An 18,050-nucleotide genomic window follows, 5' to 3' on the forward strand; every position below is an offset into this window, starting at 1 on the left:
ACGAACATCCATTGAATATAATACTTCACCACCCAACAAAGCAGATATCAGCTTCACTTCAGACACGGAGAGAGTAAAGAAGCAACATTGCGCTAACATGTGAAAAATATGGCATAGTCGAGAACAAGACGTGCCTGGTGGGCATTGCTGGCATTCTTCAGCCAGTGTAGCTTTGCTTGTGACGCCGTACGTGCCGGGTGCACATGGCGATGCCATGGCAGATCCCTCGGGGCAGAAGTACCCAATGGGGCAAGGCCACTGAGAATAGTCTGCTGTTCCTGCGGTACAGACGTACCCAGCAGGGCACGTCTCGCACCTATCTGCAGATTCAGCTTGTGGAAGCAGGTTATAAGTACCTGCAGGGCATGATACTGGACTTACACTCCCAGCGGGGCAGTATTTCCCAGCTGGACACTCAAGCACTTCCTGAAGATACATGAAGAGATAGCACATGAAACCGCCTCAGCAGTAGCTAGCTAGCTGTCTCCCAAACTTTTTTTAAGGATCATGCACACATTCCAGAAAAAGACATGCAGATACTGGCACCAATGGGAATATCTGCAAAGAAGTGCGTTGTCTTTCTGTTCTGCTTGAGGGCCTACAGACGAGTTCAAGCTGCAGTACCATCCTGCACTGCAAGGCAAGCAGTCCAGCGCTGTTTTTCCGCCTTCCTGTACAGTTGAGGTGCCTCGTTGGCAAGCTGTGGGGACTGTCGCACCCTCATGACAGAAGTGCCCCAGGGGACAAGGCCCACCAATTTGCACAGCTGCTGGCGAGTACAGATTTTGCCATAGTTCAGGTGATGTTGACGGTCCCACGCCAGCCAGGCAGAGAAATCCTTCTCTGCAAGTACCCACTGCACGCAATCCGTCGCATGCTTGCCCGGAGCCACACTCAATGCACTGAAATAGCACACACACGCTGAGAAGGTCCGCGCTATTCAGAAGCAGTCCCTTTGCATATATTCCAGTGTGACACCTCTAACCTTCGGCAATAAACATATAAAAGCTCTAAAAAGTTTTTGCTTGCTTTAGTAGTGTCTACTGTGGGACACGAGAACGCTTAAGCCTCGGCAGACAGTGCTTGCTTGCCTGTCCTGCTTCTGAAAGGCCGGTAAGCGTCGACTTTGTTCCACCTGGACATAGTGTAGGCTCCTTCCCGAGCTCGCAGTAGTAGCCTGCTGGACAGATTTCTGGTTCCACCGCTCCTTCACTGCATGTGAATCCCGCTGGGCATTGTAAGCATTCACTCGAACCTGAAAACAGCCAGACGCCCCAAAACCGTGTGGGTGCTGTTAAGCCTGTTGTCAATGAAGTGGAGCTACGTTCGCTAGATGTGTCGACGAATTGTGGGGAAGGGCGTTCCGCACCTTGGTGAGCGATAAATGTGTTGGCGGGGCAAGGCTTTGGTTGTTCAGAGCCTGATATATGAAAACCGCAGTTTGTATCTTGCTACAGTGTCGAAATGCCTCGATGCCATCCGACTGCTTATCGCGCGTTTTCCAAGCAGTGGAAAAAGAATAGACGCAAGCGAGAAGTATTGCCTTGGCATTAGAAACCAAGGCTCTCTCTACAGCATGAATTGCCGTGTATAACTTTTTGCTGTAGACTTTGTAGCTCTGCATACCTTCTGGACAGTAGTTGCCTGAAGGACAGAGGTCGCCAGCTGCTTCCTGAATGGGAGATGGCGACGAAGACCCTTCCTTACAATAAAATCCTGTAGTTGGGCATCAGAATGTTTGTTTCAATCTCCAAGTTTTAGTACGCGTAGTCAGAAACATAGTGCCCGGCGGGGCTGCTTTGATGCCATAATGGGCAATACGTGAAACAATGGTAAGGGCTGCGTCTGGCACTATGCTGACCTTTACCTAACACCGGAACTTTTTCTGATAAGCCGCCTTGTATCAGACTTTGTTGAACTTGCCTGGACTGCAATAACCTTCTGGCTCGCTGAGACCCCAGCTGCCGCAAAACATTCCCGCTGTGCAAGGCTGGCATTCATCGACATCTTGAGCCCCCCAGCTTGAGTAAAATGTTCCTGGAGGGCAGCTTTGAGGAGCTGCCTGCAGCAACATCAAATGTGGGCAGTACAAATAGCGAGACGGGCTAAAATAACACGACGTACAGCCTCCCACTCCTTACTGTCTTCTGCAAAGCAGTATAACGTCTGCACAAAGCTCTCTGCTCACGCTTCCTTGAGGACAGTAGTGCCCTGGAGGGCACTTGCCGCTGGCATTGGGCCAGTCCTCTACATCTGGTGCTTGCTCTGTTGAGCCTGCCTGGCAGTAGTATCCAGCTGCGCAATCCCCTGAAGGTTCTTTCGAGCCCTCTTGGTCACAGTATTTGCCTAAAAGACGTCTCACGCAGCTTGTTTGCTCTAGCGGATAAACGTCTTCAGTACCAGAAGCATGTTGGACGCAGTTTCTAAATGTTGCAGTCCTTTGCGCTACTGCAGCACTGCCTGTGCTACTTCGTGAATTCATTTGTCCGCACTCGGGCACAGATGGACTCGCCTGGAGGACATAAGGAGCACTGTGAAATATCTTGCAAACCTTTGGCTTTGCCGAGAGTGCCGACCGGGCAGTTAGTAGCATCGATAGATCCTTCAGGACAAACCTTGCCTTCAGGGCACGGCGTGCTTATTCCAGTTTCATCTCCTGCAAAAAGCAACATTGATCCCGGAAGCGAAAAAGACGTCTCAGGCATGCCTCATCCTAAAAGCAGAGTTTGTCCGGAAAGACCTAACAAAGCCACATATTGAATTGTTGACACTATCTGGAAATATACAGGTTTGCGATGTGCTTTAAAGTGCACAAAGTAACGGCAAAGGAAAGCATACTACTGTGATTGGCAGGGCTTCAGCATGAAAACAGCTTGCCTGCATTGCTACAAACGAACCCTGCAGGGCATTTTTTGCATTCTGCAAGCCCCTGAGACGCAAAATGAGCAAAACAATATCCCTGATTTGCTGCTGCTAATCTTTTGCTTTAATTATAGGCCGATGATACGCTGTGCTGGCCTGGTGCGAAGTGTCACGGTTGAAAAATACGCTAATGTTAAGGAAACTAGTCCTACCTGAGAGTCCGCATAGGTCCCTGGCTCACAAGGAATCGCCTTTGCGCCGCCGTCGCAATAGTGGCCAAGTGGGCAGATACCACCACTTTTATTGTCTGTGGGTCTGGGAACAGATGCCCCTCCAGTGCAATAAAAACCGGCATCACAAGGAAACTGCCCTCCACCAGGAGGACAGAAAAGGCCAGCAGGGCACGGCGAGCAATCGCTATCCGACGTTGCGCCCTCCTTGCTCCCTGTTGTGCCTAAGGGGCAGCCTAAAGGCGTGCTAGACCCCGAAGGACAGTAGTACCCTATTGGACACTTTGATCCTGGAAGGCAGGCTGTCCTGTCATCCCCTGAGCATGATATCTCTGTGGGAGTAACTGAAGGCGCCCCTAGTCTGCAGTAGTAGCCCTCTTGACAATCTTGGATTGAGCTATCCGACGTAGAAGCCTCGGTTGGGCATGCTTTCCCTGGAGGACTGTGCATGCACCCCACATCCGCAGAGCAGTTTGGATCCGGGTAACCGACGATTTGAGTAAATGCTTCCCATTAAAACCTACTATCTTGACGGTTAGTATTTTTTGAGTACGCGACGCCTTCCTGAGGCCTCATTCCTGCATTACCATGGCTTGCATGCAGTGGATGCTGAAGCGCCTTTGTTTTCAAGATATGTTCCAGCAGGGCAGGGCGTCTTTATACCCTCAACACAAAAGTATCCTGCCGGGCACTCCTCAGGCTTTGAAGTGCCCTCTTGGGCGCAGACAAATCCTGATCACCACGTAAAAGAAAGCGTGACAGGGCAGCGCGTTTGCACGGATTTGCGAACGCAATAAAGACTGTCTGTGCTCCCTACATCTCCTTTCGTTACCTGGTGGACAAGGCTCGCAAGTTACCGCTCCTACCGCAGGCTGATAGGTCCTGCAGATAAGCCAAAACAAGTGTTTTGACCTTCAAGAGGCGTGAACTCCAGCGAATCGTGAAGTGCCTCCACCCACTCTAGTGTCTCACCCAGAAGGTTGTTGGCCACCCGTGAACACCAATGATATCATTGCATAGGCGCCGTTAAAGTTGTATTTTGAAGTGCTCCATATGTACCATGAACTTCTACTAATCATTAAAAATTCGAACTCACCCTACCGGGCACTTTACAGGGGCTGCGTTTTTGCTTGTGCACTTGTGGCCGACCGGGCAGGGAATGCCAAACTTTGTCTTTCACATGGGACAAGCAAAACAAAAGGTTCGGCAACAGTGACGAATTTCCTTTTTCCGAAGTGCACATAAGTGCGAAGAAAATGGCCTCTTACAAAATGGTTGTTTTAGCTGAGCTACGTACTCGCGACCCTTCCTTGCAGTAGCGGCCGTCGAGACACTTTTCGTCCGTCACCTTCGTTGCTCCAAGAAGTGAACAGACAGCTCCCTCCGGGCATGGCTCACAATCCTCGAAGGAAGTTCCTCCGGAATTTTTTCGCACAGTTCCTGTGTAGAAACAGACCGTTGAACGGGCCGTATTACATTAGCTTCAGAGCCTGTATTGAGATTTCTTCGGATGCTCACGCTGACTACTAAACGAGATGTGCTTCACGGCTATGAAGCCTCTGTTCATAATGAAGCCGCGTGACGGAGCTCACCCGCTGGGCAGTTATACGGGAACGCTGATCCTTGAGGGCATACCGAGCCAGGCGGGCAGATTCCTTGCTTGACGTTCGACGGACACTCGAGAGGGTTAAACACTGAACTGGACTGCCCGTCTGTTGCCCCATGAGCACAAAAGTGTCCCGCAACACAGTCGCCCTTAGGAGCACTTGCCTTCTCATCGGAACAATATTTGCCGCCTGGGCAAGGTGTAGGAGAAAAAGATCCCTCTGGACAAAAGAAGCCTGGTGAGCATGAGCCGCCACCCTCCGTCCATTCATCTTCTGGCGTCGCACTAGACGCCCCAGAAACACAGAAGTGGCCTGCTGCGCATTTTGTATCCGGTTCTTCTAGGCCCTCTACGGAACAAGCCCATCCAGGGAGACAGGGAAGACATGATGCCTCGCTCTGCGATCCCGCAATTGGATTGAATGTTCCAGCACTGCAAGCTTGTGCTTTCATTCCAGGAGCGCAGTATTTACCCTGCGCCGCTCAAAATCGCAATAGGCCTGAAGATAGAATGTTCAATGCAACTAAGTAGGATAAGTGAGGTATCGCTGCTACGCTGCTGCAAGCCATTCGTGCGTCCAGGCTTCTTCCAGTTCTCCTGCAAATTAACTTACGTACAGTTGGACAAAGCTCTGCATCTGTGGATGTGCAAGCGAACCCAGCAGGACAGATTTCACACGAAGCCTGCCCCGCTTTTGGCTGATATTGATTCAAATCAGTATCGCAAGCAATTGCTTCTGATGACCCTGCGGGGCACTGATACCCTGCTGGGCACCTGCTCTTAGTTGGCTGGGAGACGAAGCTACCCTCTGGGCAGAAATATCCCGCAGTGCATGATCCTTCTTGAAATGTCAGACCGGGAGATCCACAATAGCTGATTGCACACGAAGGCAGACAAGCCTATCTACTCAATAAACTTTGTTTGCTGAACTGCATCACCAACACGGCCAGCATTGTGCTCCTCGCAAGAACAAAGATTTAGAAGGGCACTCTATTCAGTTTCGTCAACTTTTTAAGGACATATCAAAGCTGCACGAAAGGGCGCCCTAGGTTGTAAGCAGCGGCACGTACCTTCCTGCTGGGCACGGCGTACAGGCTGTTTCCGAAGTGGCCCCTTGATTCTGTGAGGTCGTGCCCATGGGACACAATGTTGGGGACGATGAATTCGTGGGGCAGTAAGCACCTGCTGGGCAAACCTGTGCAACCGAGTAACTATGCTGCAAGGTGCCTGCTTCGCAGTAGAACCCCTCTGGACAATCCTCATTGGGTTGTTCCTGGCCGGCTGCGGTGCACAACATTCCTCCTGGGCAAGGGATTGGAGTGCTTGATGCTTCCGGACAGTAATACCCAACTGGACATTCTTTGCATTCGCTTTGGTCTTTTGACCCGCGGCTGGAATATTTCCCTGGAGGGCACTGTTCCATGTTGTCTGGGATGGCCCTGAGCATGCAGCCGTAACGCATGCACAGAACAAAAAGTCCGCTGAAGCGAATCCGGCCTCTCTAGAAAACTACTTGCGAATTGATAATGGCGAGGATATGACTTACGTAGCCTCATTTGGACAGTAGTGTCCGGGTGGACAACGAAGGCAAAGGGACTCATTAGAAAGGTTCTCCGCAAAACCTACAGTTCCAGCCGGGCAGGCCTGTTTGTCACTTGAAGCTGTAAACAGCCCAGTACAACACAACGCGTGAGCGCCAAGAAATGAAATGCACTACAGCACATTTTGCTGGCATCGCAAGTTGTAGTTGCTGGCGAATGCCCACCTGCGGGGCAGAAGTATCCTTCTGGACAGGGTTGCTGAGAGAGGTTGAGACTTGGATCCTCACACAGGTAGCCTGCCGGGCATTTTACACACTCTAACATGCCTTTCGTGGGCGCAAATGAGCCTTTGGCACAGTTTGTCCCGTCGGTGCTGCCAGCAGGACAGAATTTCCCAACTGGACACAAATTTGCCACGCGCTCAGCTGCCATTGTTCCTTCTGGGCAAATAAAACCTTCAGGACATTCAGTGGCCGTTAAGCCTGCTATGTCTTGGCACACCTTGCCTGCACACAGGACACAGACCAGTCACATGATCTCTATTTGTGTCAGAGATAGGAAAGCATATTTGGCAAGAAAAATTTCAAGAGGCGAGACACCCATTGATTGAATACTGCGAGATGCAGTGAGCACGTTCGATGCATACCTGCGGGGCATTTGGCGCAGTCTGTTGCACTTCGCTGCATTTCATTAGTACCAAGGCTGCCTCTAGGGCACGGTGTAAGGATTTGTTGCGTTTCGCAGTAAAAGCCTGCTGGGCAGGGACCAGCCTTGTTGGGGTCGTAAGTTTCGTCATCTTTTGATGGCTGTGTAGCTGGAGACCCGTAGATGCAATAATATCCAGCTTCGCAGTAGGGTAGGTTTTTCTCCAGCTCTTTGTTTCCTGTAGAAGTGCATGCCTTGTAAGGGGGGCACTGGTAGCAACTGTTGATCGAAGAGCCAAATCCAGTTTCCCTAAATGTTCCTAGAGGACACGGCACTTCAGTAGATGTTCCTTCTGTTGGACAGTAGTGCCCATAGGTGCAAGGATCACATTTTGTGCTGCCTTCGGTTTTTGTGACCCATCTGCAAAGGCAAACGGATGGAGGTATGGCTGAGGCGCTGATGCTTCATCTCTGGCGAAGCTGTAGGGGCTTTGAGGAACTGCAGGGACTCTAATCTTTCGTCACTATCATCAAACTACCTTCCGTAACCCCTCCGTGGTGAACTACTACTTCGGAATGAAGTCTTAACGATGGCAGAAAACACACCCAGGAGCACAAAGATAGCACTCAGCCAGTCCCTCGTGTGGGGAGAAACTTCCAGGTGGGCATGGAAGCTCCTCAGAAGATCCTTCAGCGGCGTAGTATCCCTTTCGCGCCACTTTTTGTCTGCGAAAATTCGTCATGGCAAAGAATAAAGGGAGAATCTTGCAAACAAACTTAGAACAACGCATTATTTTTTTCTGGCAGAATCACAAAGCCTTGTGGTTCACCACTGAGATCTATATAACTTCTTCGCTCACACGCTTTTGAAACGGCTTGCGGGGAAGAGAATAAAGCGTTTGGCACTTTGGCTTTCAAGCACTGGGCAGCTGTAGACTGTAACTAGAAGGCGAGCATATAAGTGCGATATTCTCCACTGACACATGACAGAGAGTGAGGCTACTTTACTCACCTGGAGGTCTCAGAGCCTCCTGTACAATATGCCCCCGGTGCGCACGGTCCATCAGGCTCTGGAGAATGGCTTCCGGTGCAATACTTCCCAGCAGGACAATCTATACAATCATCTTTCGATGAAGCTCCCGGAGAAGGATTGTATTTCCCTGGAGGGCAGTATGACTTTGTTGTTGCCCCCTGAATTCGCAAACAGCAAGTGCAAAACAATTTACGGTACTACATGAAAACACAATTCTCATAAAATGGCACGCTGGACGTGATAGTAGAAGCACCGAAGAAAATAGAAGGAAACTACGGAGGAACAGCAACCACGAAACTGACCTCTTCGCAGTAGCCTCCGGCCGTACACGGCTCTCCAGTCTTTCCATCTGTTGGGCGTGGAGATGATGCCCCCTCATAGCACAGATACCTGAATTACTCAAGCGCAGGCCACTAGATTCTGACGGTGGGCAAAAGTCAAGCAACCTGGGAAGATTCAATGCTAGATATAGAAAGAAGGCCTTGCCAAATAAAAGAGCTGAGGTAAATTCCTAAAATGGGACGCGCTTCGATAGATATGGACAAAGAAAGAGCTGTGGTAAATTCCTAAAATGGGACGCGCTTCGATAGATATGGACAAAGTCACCTTCTGCTTAGGAGCCGACTTGCAAGCGTACACCTAATGTACTGAATCGGAAGTATCAGCTCATGGGCTCTGCGTTGGATGTGCAACGAAAAAACGTGAGCTTACCCCGCTTCGCAAGCACCGGTTGGTGAAGAGAGGCCTGTACAGTAGCATCCGCAGCTGGATACGTTTGTGAGCGGAGTGGGTGCGGGTTCCCTACCTTTAATGTGACAGAAAAATTCAGAACTTCTCGCTGCCTTTGTGTGCTTGCAATGTACACAACAGCAGTGGTTTTTCAAATGCAGCGTGTTACGCTAGAGGAGGGGGCCAGTGCACCTTCATCTTCGCAGTAATATCCGGGCAGGCAAGCCGTGCAATCATAGAGCGATGAGTTCCTCGTTGCAGAGCTAAAGGTTCCAGATGGACAAGGTTTCGGTGCAATGGAGCCTAGTTCACAGTATTGGCCTTTCGGGCATTCCTGTGGAGTGCTACTTCCTGGGCAGTAGTAGCCTGAAGCGGCCACCATACCAAGGTTTCGATTCGATGAACAGAGAGCCAAGGACTCTGCAATGCACCGAAACAAGGTATACTATATGCACATGTATGAAAAATTACGCACCCTGTGGGCATTTGTCACATTCTTCTTCACTTGCCGCCCCCGGTTGAGCTCTATAACACATATAAGCATAAGAATTATTCGGTCTTTTACAACAGTGCACGTGCCGAGCATTGGGTGTTGACCGGCTTCTTTACCTTTAGTAAGATTCGCAGACGGCGCTGATGTGCCCTTGTACTCGCAAACAAAAGCAAACTAAACAAGGGGGATTCACAGGCTACAGAACTTACGGCAGACTGCTAGCAAATAACTCACGAGTACTTTCCAGCAGGGCAGTGATGCATTGTTGCCGACGTCGATCCCTCCGGACAATAATATCCAACTGAGCAGGATCCCTCAGCTTCTGCCAGCCCTTCTACTGATGCATACTGGCCGGCAGCGACAGGCACACAAGCCGTTTTGTCTGCCTGATGTTGTCAGCGCACGCAAACATGCAGAGGTATGGACATCGAGCCAAGGAAAATTTCGAAAAGCCTAAGGAAGCTTCTAGAAAGCCTTTTTTCCAGCTGCATCTGAAACGTGGGTGCCTTTGGAATATATGTGACCTGGCCAGTTTTCGGATTCACGGTTCCTTTTTCACATTTTATTGGACTTGATACTCCCTAAAAGCGCACGAAAAAGCCTAGCAACATTCTGGCGGTTAAAAAATACCATGGCGTATAAAATTTTTGGACTCCAAGCATGCTATGCGATCCTACTACCCAAGTTTCTGTTGAACTGCGAAAAGCGTAGTCAGTGGAACCCCGCCGAGTGGGAGGTAGCAAAGCCCCCGAATGCTGCTACTTCAAGACCAATGCGAAATATTGTGGTTCTATTGCATACCTCAGGACAGTAACTCCCCGCTTTACAGGGATGGCTCGCCAACGTTGGGATAGAATCGACTCCCGCATCGCAGAAGACGCCAGCTGGGCATTTCTGCTTGTTCATTTGCTCTTCAGTGGTTGCCTCTTCAGAGCAGTAGTGACCAGCTTTGCACGGCAGGCATGATGCGCTTCCATCAGAATAAAGGCCTCTGGCGCAAGCGACCCGTACACCGTCCGCGCACTCATATCCGGGATCACATGCAACACATTGTGCATCCATACCTGATTCACAGTAATACCGGATGCAACGTCACCTAAACTTTCTGAATTTTCCTTTTATTGCGTCACAGCATGCATAAACATCATATGTTGCTCCTGAAACTCAAGGAATCACTGGCCAGTGCCTTCCTGGAACGCTTTTGAACACTGTGCGATATGGCGAGGCGATGGATTGCCTTCTTTGTTAGCCTTTAAAATGCTAAGCAGGGTGGCTCACACCGTTGCAGTGCGTATTGCTCGAGAAGAAAAATGCTGTTTTGCTAGCCTTAAAGGGTAAGTCTAGAAAAGTGTCTGGCTTTAATGCTGAGACCTGCCTATACACTGTCCAGTCCCCACCTGCTTCCGCTGGAATAGGGCGTATTGCGTGCGCCTCGCCATATAGTCCAGTGTTCAACGACATCGTTCCAGAAGGGCATTGGCCAGTGATTCCTTCAGGAGCGCTATTTTCATCCCCATAATCACAGTAATATCCAGCTGGGCCTACGGTAATTTACATCCATCAAAAAACAGGTCAGCAAAGAATAATTCTTCCTTCCCTAACTTAAGAATATTCCATGTTATTCCCAACCTGGGATAAAAAAAGCACTCTGTGTTTGTTATGGAATTTATCTGCTGACTGGAGTTGTGCCATCGTACAAGGAGTGCACTCCGAAGGGTCTGTAAGGGCTCCAACAGAGCTGTAAAAGCCAGGAGGACATTTTGGTCCTTTTTCCGAGTCGGTACCCGCAGGGCATACGCGGCCTGCAGCAGCAGTACCAATGTCGCATATGCTCAGATGCTCATTCACATATGGACGGAATTGTAGAAGAGCAGGAGTCATTGGTTTAGGAAGAAGTTTCTTCGAGCTTAATGAGGCCGAACAACTGCTTGCACCCGCGAATGTTGGTTACTTTTACACGTACCTTTGGGACACGGCTGAGAGAGCATATCAAAGAAGCTACTGCCCTTTTTGCAGTAATAACCCGCCAGGCATGGTACGCAATCACTGTCGGACTTCATTCTATCAGAGGCTCCTGGGTACGGAGAATAAGTACCAGCTGGACACGGAATGCCTTCCTTGGATCCTTCCGGACAGTAATGTCCTGATGGGCACGGCTCGCGTCCTACAGCATGGAAGGACCTCTCCGCACAGAGCCATCCAGCAGGGCAGGGTTTGCAGGCTGAAATGTCTTTCGAGCCACTTTCATGGTTTATCGTCCCGGCTGGGCAAGGCTTTGCAGTTGGGCTGGCAGAGCCTTCAGGGCAATAATGACCAGGCCAGCATGGAATGACCAGTTGTTTGCTGTTTGTGCGAGAATTGGGGCACGGCCATCCCGCTGGACACTTGATACAGTCTGTCCCGTCCTCATTTGAATACGTTCCTGGCAGGCAGTGCCGAGGCCAGTGGTGTTTTCCTTCGCACTTGTGGCCCTCCCAACATGGATATTCCTTTGGAGTGTCATATTGCGTAGTCCATCCTGTGACGCCTCCTTGCCAGGAAAGCTGAAAGTAACCACGTCTAATCGGGCGCCATTCTTGTGGGCCGCAGAGGCTGCATAGCACATGCCAATCCCAAAAGGAGCTTCATGCTGCTAGAAAATATTCGTCGCTCGTGTGGAGGAGTATTCTTTAGCAGCTTATAGGGTGCCCTGCACGAAGGCACCTTTTGAACTATCAGCAGTCGTGCGATGTGCAGCTGCTTACTAGCCAATCTGGCAGATCAATTCACTTGATAGCCGCGTCCCCAAGGCAGGGTGGTTAATCACCTTCGTGCGACATTGAATCTGTTTAAAAGCGAGCCACAAATGTCCGATAGAAAGTGTTAAAACAGCGATATGCACAGCATCCGTGAAAGATTTGCAAAGCTTTGAGTAGCCATACACTGAGCTCGATTAAAGACGTATGCCACAATTTCTCACTCGGGTTGATGAGTCGTCGATTGTTTGTGTGTATCCGCACGATGCGAAGAACTGCGAGAATCCTCCACTTTTTCCATAGAAAGGCCCATTTGCCAATTCCGAAGGCCAGCTTTTAGTAGTCGAACCGTAGGCTGGGCACCACGTCTTGGGCGGCAGGTATGAAGAAAAGCACGATTTATGGTCCATTAGATTTGCTGTACACAGGTTCGGGAAGGATTGAGCCCTTGTGACGTCAGTGCTGGCTACGGGAGAAGAGCGCATTGGTGAGCTATTTTGTTCAGAATCGAAGCTCGTGTCATCGTATCCCACGCCACACCACCACTTTCCGTCAACTTCAATGGGCATAAGTCCGTCATCACAAGGCCGGGGGGGCAGGTGCTCTTTGCCAAGCTCCACTATAAGTCCAGTAGGAGCTGCAGAACATGTGCGACTGCCCCCAAGCGAGCTTGTCCCAGAAGGGCACGGCTGCGGGGCTTCCATGGGGTCCGGACACTGGAATCCAGGCGGGCAAGGAATACAAACACCTGGGTATTCCGCCTTCGTGTAAGTGCCCAAAGGACAACGCACGTCCGTGAACTCCCTGGCAGCAATACCGCTCCAGCCGTTGCACATTTTGCCTGGCGGGCATGGGGTGCATACTTGCTCGTCTCCTTTTCGCTGCCATCCAAGTGGGCACTGTTCTGGCCTTTTTGCAGGGTCCGTGCAAACTGCATCTTCAGGGCAAGAATAGCAGAGCCCACTGCCCACTGGTGCGTATGTTCCTGAGCTACAAGGTTCTTTTTTGCCGCCTTGGCAAAAGAAACCAGCAGGGCAAACGTGGTACTGTGGAGAACCGTCCTCGAATAAGAGATACATGCCTGTTGGGCATTCCGTGGGATCATGCCCTGATCTGTCGACTGGAGACGTTTCCCTGTGACTGTCGTAGAGTAAACAAAGTCAAACAATGTACGCAAATGTGCAGCGGTTCGCTAGCTTCAAAACGATGTAGTGCTCCGAATGCGAAAAAGAATGAGGCATTCACAGCATGCGTGGCATGACTGCGCTGTGGTTACGGAGTTGTTCGGTAGGCCGATAGCGTGGGAAGGGACAGCTTTGTTTGCAGAAGCCACATGACGCAACAAAAACCTACGGGATGAAGGCCTGGCACATGAGACTTCCACTTGGGCTAAACTCTCCAGGCTTGCACGGCTTTGCAGTGCCGAGCGAGCACTCAAACCCTTCTGGGCAGGGTTCGCAGCCACGCTGGAAAGTGAAGACTTCGCCTTCCTCACATTGTTGCCGAACTGCAGACGACACCAACATCTACGTAAGAGAATTTATGCATGCATGCTGGGAAACGAAGTGACCAAAAATGAAGTAGGGGAGAGCAGCCCGAAAGTCGTTGTTGCAACGCGGAAAAGCTCACAGATAGCTCGGCCCACACTTACTAATGATTACGTCCACAGATGCCCTAGGAAGAAATTGTACTTGCTGCTCCTCATGGCTCGTCACACGGAAGTCGCATAGGACGCGGTGACGTAGCAGCCCAGCACTTGATGGATTCAGCTGACTCCAGTCGAGCAGCAACTTCAGTTCCTGCGACTTCTGCTCTCCATAGCTGTTTTGGTTCTTACTTTCAGATTGCCCTCCAGATATTTCTGTGCCTATCGTTCTGTTAAGCGTGGCCACAAGAATGTTCCCAGCATCTGTATCCACACACTGGCCTGTGATTTGTAAGATAGAGCGAAGTGGAGCAGATGGCCTTAGTTCTAGAACGACTTTTGTTTGTGGCGGCAGAAGTTCAACCACGACAGCGGGAGATTGCCACTGTAGAAATAAGCGTTCTTTGTTTTCGGCCCACTGCTCGGCAGCAGTATGCGCCTGCGTCTTCCTGCTAGATCTAGCCACTTTCGTAAACATAGGGAGTCGGACTCGCTCCTGAAGTGGGCCCGAACGTAGTTCTATCCATTTTGGGCTTCCAGTTTGCTGGATATCCAGCATTGCAACGCGACTCACATCTGGATTTCGTAGTAGATCGCGAAAAGCAACTGGCCCGAGAGTTGGGCGAGACGGCAAGACGATGACTTTCACAGAGCCGTCAGAAGCAGCCATTCCCTTCCAGCGTACCCGAGCAGAAGTACTGTAAGAGACATCGATACTAATGAGCTGAAAGTAGACTTTGTGACCATTCTCATGTACTTCGCTTTGGGATTCGAAAGACATAGCTTTAAATTTCCAGCAAGCAGACACAGGCCATGCGTACGGAGAAATGCGTTTGGTGCTCTCACCCAAGAGGATAAGCCCTGGTTCATGCTGAGCTTTTATGAGCACGTCAGCAAAGGGCCTATCTAGCAGCTGTACGCATAGTTGTGCAGGATGACCTGGAAGTATGAGAGCAGCGCTTTCTGTACGTGGCTCATGAAGAATTTTTGCTGACTGCCACCTCAAGAGGGCTGAAGCGGCCTTTCCTGCGTCACTGTAGACGCCTACGGCGGAAGCTGTGTCAAGGTATATCTTCGGCGTTCCCAGTTGTGTACGAAATTCCTTTTTGGCCCTGCTGCAGCTCGTGCAAACAACACGAAGCTTCACCCACGAAGGCTTGCGAAAACTTGGGGTTCTTTGGTCCTGCAGCCACAAAGCTAGGCCACTGATGGTCGCCAGTCCTTGCCCATTCGTTATCCCTTCTGTCTTTCCACTGAGAACAATCGAGCCCTCGGGCCACGATTCTGCTATGAAGACTTGAAGTTTGTGCTGCAAACCATTAGGGGGTTCAGTTTTCCGGTGCTGATGGATGAAGTGGTGCCGGTCTTGCCAGCTCCGGGGTGAACGGGATAAGTTACTACCTTCTGTCCAACTGCTCCACCCGGCAAGCGCAGATCGCCTTCCTAGTGTTGCTCGTTCCCGTCTCGAGCGTTCGTTGTGAAGCACGCTCTGTGTGAGGTTCAAGGATCTGAGATCTACGGCGACCTCGAGATCCCACGGCTGCCCCACTCGGACTGCCCGAGGAACAGTTTGAACGAACCTAAAGGGATCACGCACCAATTTTACCAAAAACAGAAAACATTGCCCGATGCGAAGTAACGATTAGCAAAAATCGTTCACTTACTCCTGCTAAATTCACGTCAACACATATCACTAGTCATGCAGAAGGTGGTAATCAAACTGCAGTTGATGTACTCTGATTTTTACCAAAGCAAGGAAGCGGTTTCCGACTCGGCGTGGCCGAGAACCTCATTTGAATTTTTGCCCTCCATCTGTGGAAATCTGAATTTTCTTTTGAAGACAATTGGGGCGGATACTGCAGGGCGAACAGTGGCTTTGCCGTATTCTGCATCTGTGCTTGGTACTCCAAGGGCGGCCTGCCCTGCCACTGCAGCTTTTATGTGGTACTTTCCTGGAGGGCTTCTAAGGACCAAATCACTCCAAAGGCAAAGACCATGGCCACACTGCGTTTCATAAAAATCTTTTGGCAGCGTTGCGTCGCCATCGGTTGCATGGAGCTGCAGCTGCATCGGTCCTACAAAGCTGGTGTCTCTCCCGCCACTGGCAAGTAGAACTTCCACCGCAACTCTTATCGCAGCAGTTTGTGGAACAAATATGACTGCTGGAGGCTGCTCACAGAACCTGCATCGTCTCACGCATTCAGCTGGCGAAAAGGGAGCCTCCATACGGAAAAAGGCAAGCTGGTATGTACTTCGCGGCAGACTCAGAAGCAGTCTTGATTTCTACATGACGGCAAAGTATTGCAGATAGAACGGCATGTGGTGATCATAGAGTATGAACGTAAAAAGAGAATAGTGCGCGTATAATGATGCGATGCTGTGCACGTGTACGAATAGCTCGCCTTATCACCCGCGAAACTGCAGGGGCGACAATCACTGTAGCGCTCTCTGTGGCTTGTGCGCCATCAGCAGTGGCAACAAGCCTGAATGTTCCCTCCCTGACCAGCTGGAGATTAGAAAAGGTGGCAACTCCGTTGATCAGACGTGCACTTGTTTGACCTCCAAGCGCTGGCTGGGACGAAAAATTGCTTTCCTCATTGGTGCCAATGGCCACAAGGTACACGGTGCCCTTAAAGTCACGCCGCAACTCAGAGCCGTCCAGAGAGATAGCTGATACTTGGAGCTCTCCCTGAGGTGCATCTTTTAAACGTGAAAGCGCGCGTATGGTTTGTGGCTTGTCCCATGACAGCTTCAGACGGGCAGAGACATGGGATACCCTGATCTGGAGTTCAGTTCCCTGTCTCAAAGGAAGGGGTTGGAGGCACGGCAGGTAATCTGCCTCCTTAAATGACTTTTCTTCTACGTTGCAATAGAACTGGCCAAGCACAAGTGCCCGGTATTCTCCTTTTCCGTTCAGCTTCAGAGACCAGGAGGCTGTGCTCCCCTCGAGTTTTTCCCACAGAAGTTCAGAGGCCCTTGCCGATTGTTCTTGTGCGTCAGCATCACCAACTGGTAGAAACCGAAGCCCGAGCCACAAGGAACGTTCCAGAGGTGCTCTAGAAAAGTCTCCATTGACACGGGCTGTGACTTCAAAAATTTCGCCCGGTTCCACCACGAAGGCTCCGGATTGTACGTCGACGCTCAAATTGTTCAGCGCTGCGGCAAAAGCCCATTCAGATCAACATCAAATAAGCACAGAACATCCATTTGATCTGGATTGATCGATGCCTAGTGGCTGCTGGCTAAAGTTGTGGTGCGATCTGGTGCTCGAAATGCTTGCGCTTCGTGCTTGCTGTTATGCAGTAGATATCATTGCTGTCATTCGGTATGCACATATCCATGTATCTCATTAATTACCCTCTAGCTCAGTAGACGAAACAGATTGCGTCTTCGTCTCTTTATCTGGTGTGACTTGAGAAGCAAGCGCGCTCAAGACGGCCTTGGACAGTGCTAATAAGACCAAGGCCTTCATCTCTTCAGCGTCTTGGCATGAAGAAACAAGAAGTCCTAGCTAAAGACAGCACTGAACCATGAGAAAAACTCTGATGTTCGCTCCGGATAAAAAATCGCGAGGTCTGGAGTTCCAAGAAATGCCCTGGTAAGTCCGTCAGTGTTGCGCAGTTGTTGTGTCCATTTCCAGCGTGAAAAATGGTGGAAAAAAACTAATTTGACAAATAGTTTGCCTTAATGTAGACTTAAAGCATCAAAACAAATTAAAGTGGGACAGTGCTACACGAAATTGTGCTTTGGCTACACACCGTTGCGCATTAACACGTACAACAGGAGACGCACCACTGAAGTACACGACGGACTGTATATCAGAATCAATTACAGCTCCTAGTAAAAATACATGTCAGTCTGCATTTAATTTTGCAGCAGGTCCAGTTGTTCTGAGAGATCAGGAAACCAGTACGCACCCATCGATCCCCTACAGCCTTGTAGACACGGGCCCAGAAACAAAAGTGCTCGTTCTGGCACGAAACAAGACTCACGGCTAGGAAGTAAATAACTCTTCAGAATTTCTTACTCGACAAAAATAACTTCAAGGGAGCTGGAGGCCAGGGGCTGAAGAGGCTTTTTCCCTCTTTTTATCCAGGGTCACTCTCCTTGTCCCGTGGCGGTTCACCGGGGTGGCGCCCTCCGGCAGAAGAAAAACGATGCCTGTCTAAATTCTTCAGCTGTAAAAGATTAATTTGTGCATTTGAAGTAATTTAAATTGTTGCCTACACTAGCGAAGAACAGATAAATACCGCTATCATACGTCTTAAGCCCGGAGGTGCGAAGCATCCAGGAGTCCTAGAAAGTTCATTTCAACGTCTAAGCAACCTAATGTAGATGCAAAAGCTCACCATTTTAATAACAGAGGTAAGGATGCTGGGCGAAGACTGCGAGTGCAGCTTTGGCCGAATACTATCCCGATGCATCCACATTGCCTCTGGCTACTCCAATTCGATCCTAAAAGCAGTCATGCTCATCTATTCGGGGAGGCTCTTACTGCCTCGGCAGGCGCCTGGGCATGCTTGAACAGCGGT

The 18,050-nt window shown here is 50.2% G+C and overlaps 4 protein-coding genes across 4 annotated transcripts; 1 reads left to right on the forward strand and 3 right to left on the reverse strand.

Moving 5' to 3' along the window:
- Positions 1–203: 203 nt before the first annotated feature.
- On the forward strand, positions 204–440 carry ETH_00031840 (uncharacterized protein; the record flags this gene model as incomplete). The annotated part of the gene is made up of 1 exon (XM_013378160.1): positions 204–440. The coding sequence occupies one exon, from the start codon at positions 204–206 to the stop codon at positions 438–440; it is 237 nt and encodes a 78-aa protein (XP_013233614.1).
- A 5,303-nt stretch (positions 441–5,743) lies between these two features.
- ETH_00031845 (uncharacterized protein) lies at positions 5,744–10,200 on the reverse strand (the record flags this gene model as incomplete). Its single annotated transcript, XM_013378161.1, has 8 exons — positions 5,744–6,137; positions 6,245–6,359; positions 6,464–6,745; positions 6,886–7,304; positions 7,896–8,074; positions 8,219–8,306; positions 9,373–9,524; positions 9,940–10,200. The coding sequence occupies 8 exons, from the start codon at positions 10,198–10,200 to the stop codon at positions 5,744–5,746; spliced, it is 1,890 nt and encodes a 629-aa protein (XP_013233615.1).
- A 1,189-nt stretch (positions 10,201–11,389) lies between these two features.
- ETH_00031850 (uncharacterized protein) lies at positions 11,390–15,744 on the reverse strand (the record flags this gene model as incomplete). Its single annotated transcript, XM_013378162.1, has 5 exons — positions 11,390–11,730; positions 12,223–12,858; positions 13,227–13,380; positions 13,535–15,098; positions 15,266–15,744. The coding sequence occupies 5 exons, from the start codon at positions 15,742–15,744 to the stop codon at positions 11,390–11,392; spliced, it is 3,174 nt and encodes a 1,057-aa protein (XP_013233616.1).
- A 100-nt stretch (positions 15,745–15,844) lies between these two features.
- On the reverse strand, positions 15,845–16,990 carry ETH_00031855 (uncharacterized protein; the record flags this gene model as incomplete). The annotated part of the gene is made up of 2 exons (XM_013378163.1): positions 15,845–16,674; positions 16,876–16,990. The coding sequence occupies 2 exons, from the start codon at positions 16,988–16,990 to the stop codon at positions 15,845–15,847; spliced, it is 945 nt and encodes a 314-aa protein (XP_013233617.1).
- Between the last annotated feature and the right edge of the window lie 1,060 nt (positions 16,991–18,050).

The sequence above is a fragment of the Eimeria tenella genome, genomic scaffold (genome assembly GCF_000499545.2).
Source record: "Eimeria tenella Houghton genomic scaffold, Eth_scaff75, whole genome shotgun sequence".
NCBI lineage: Eukaryota > Apicomplexa > Conoidasida > Eucoccidiorida > Eimeriidae > Eimeria > Eimeria tenella.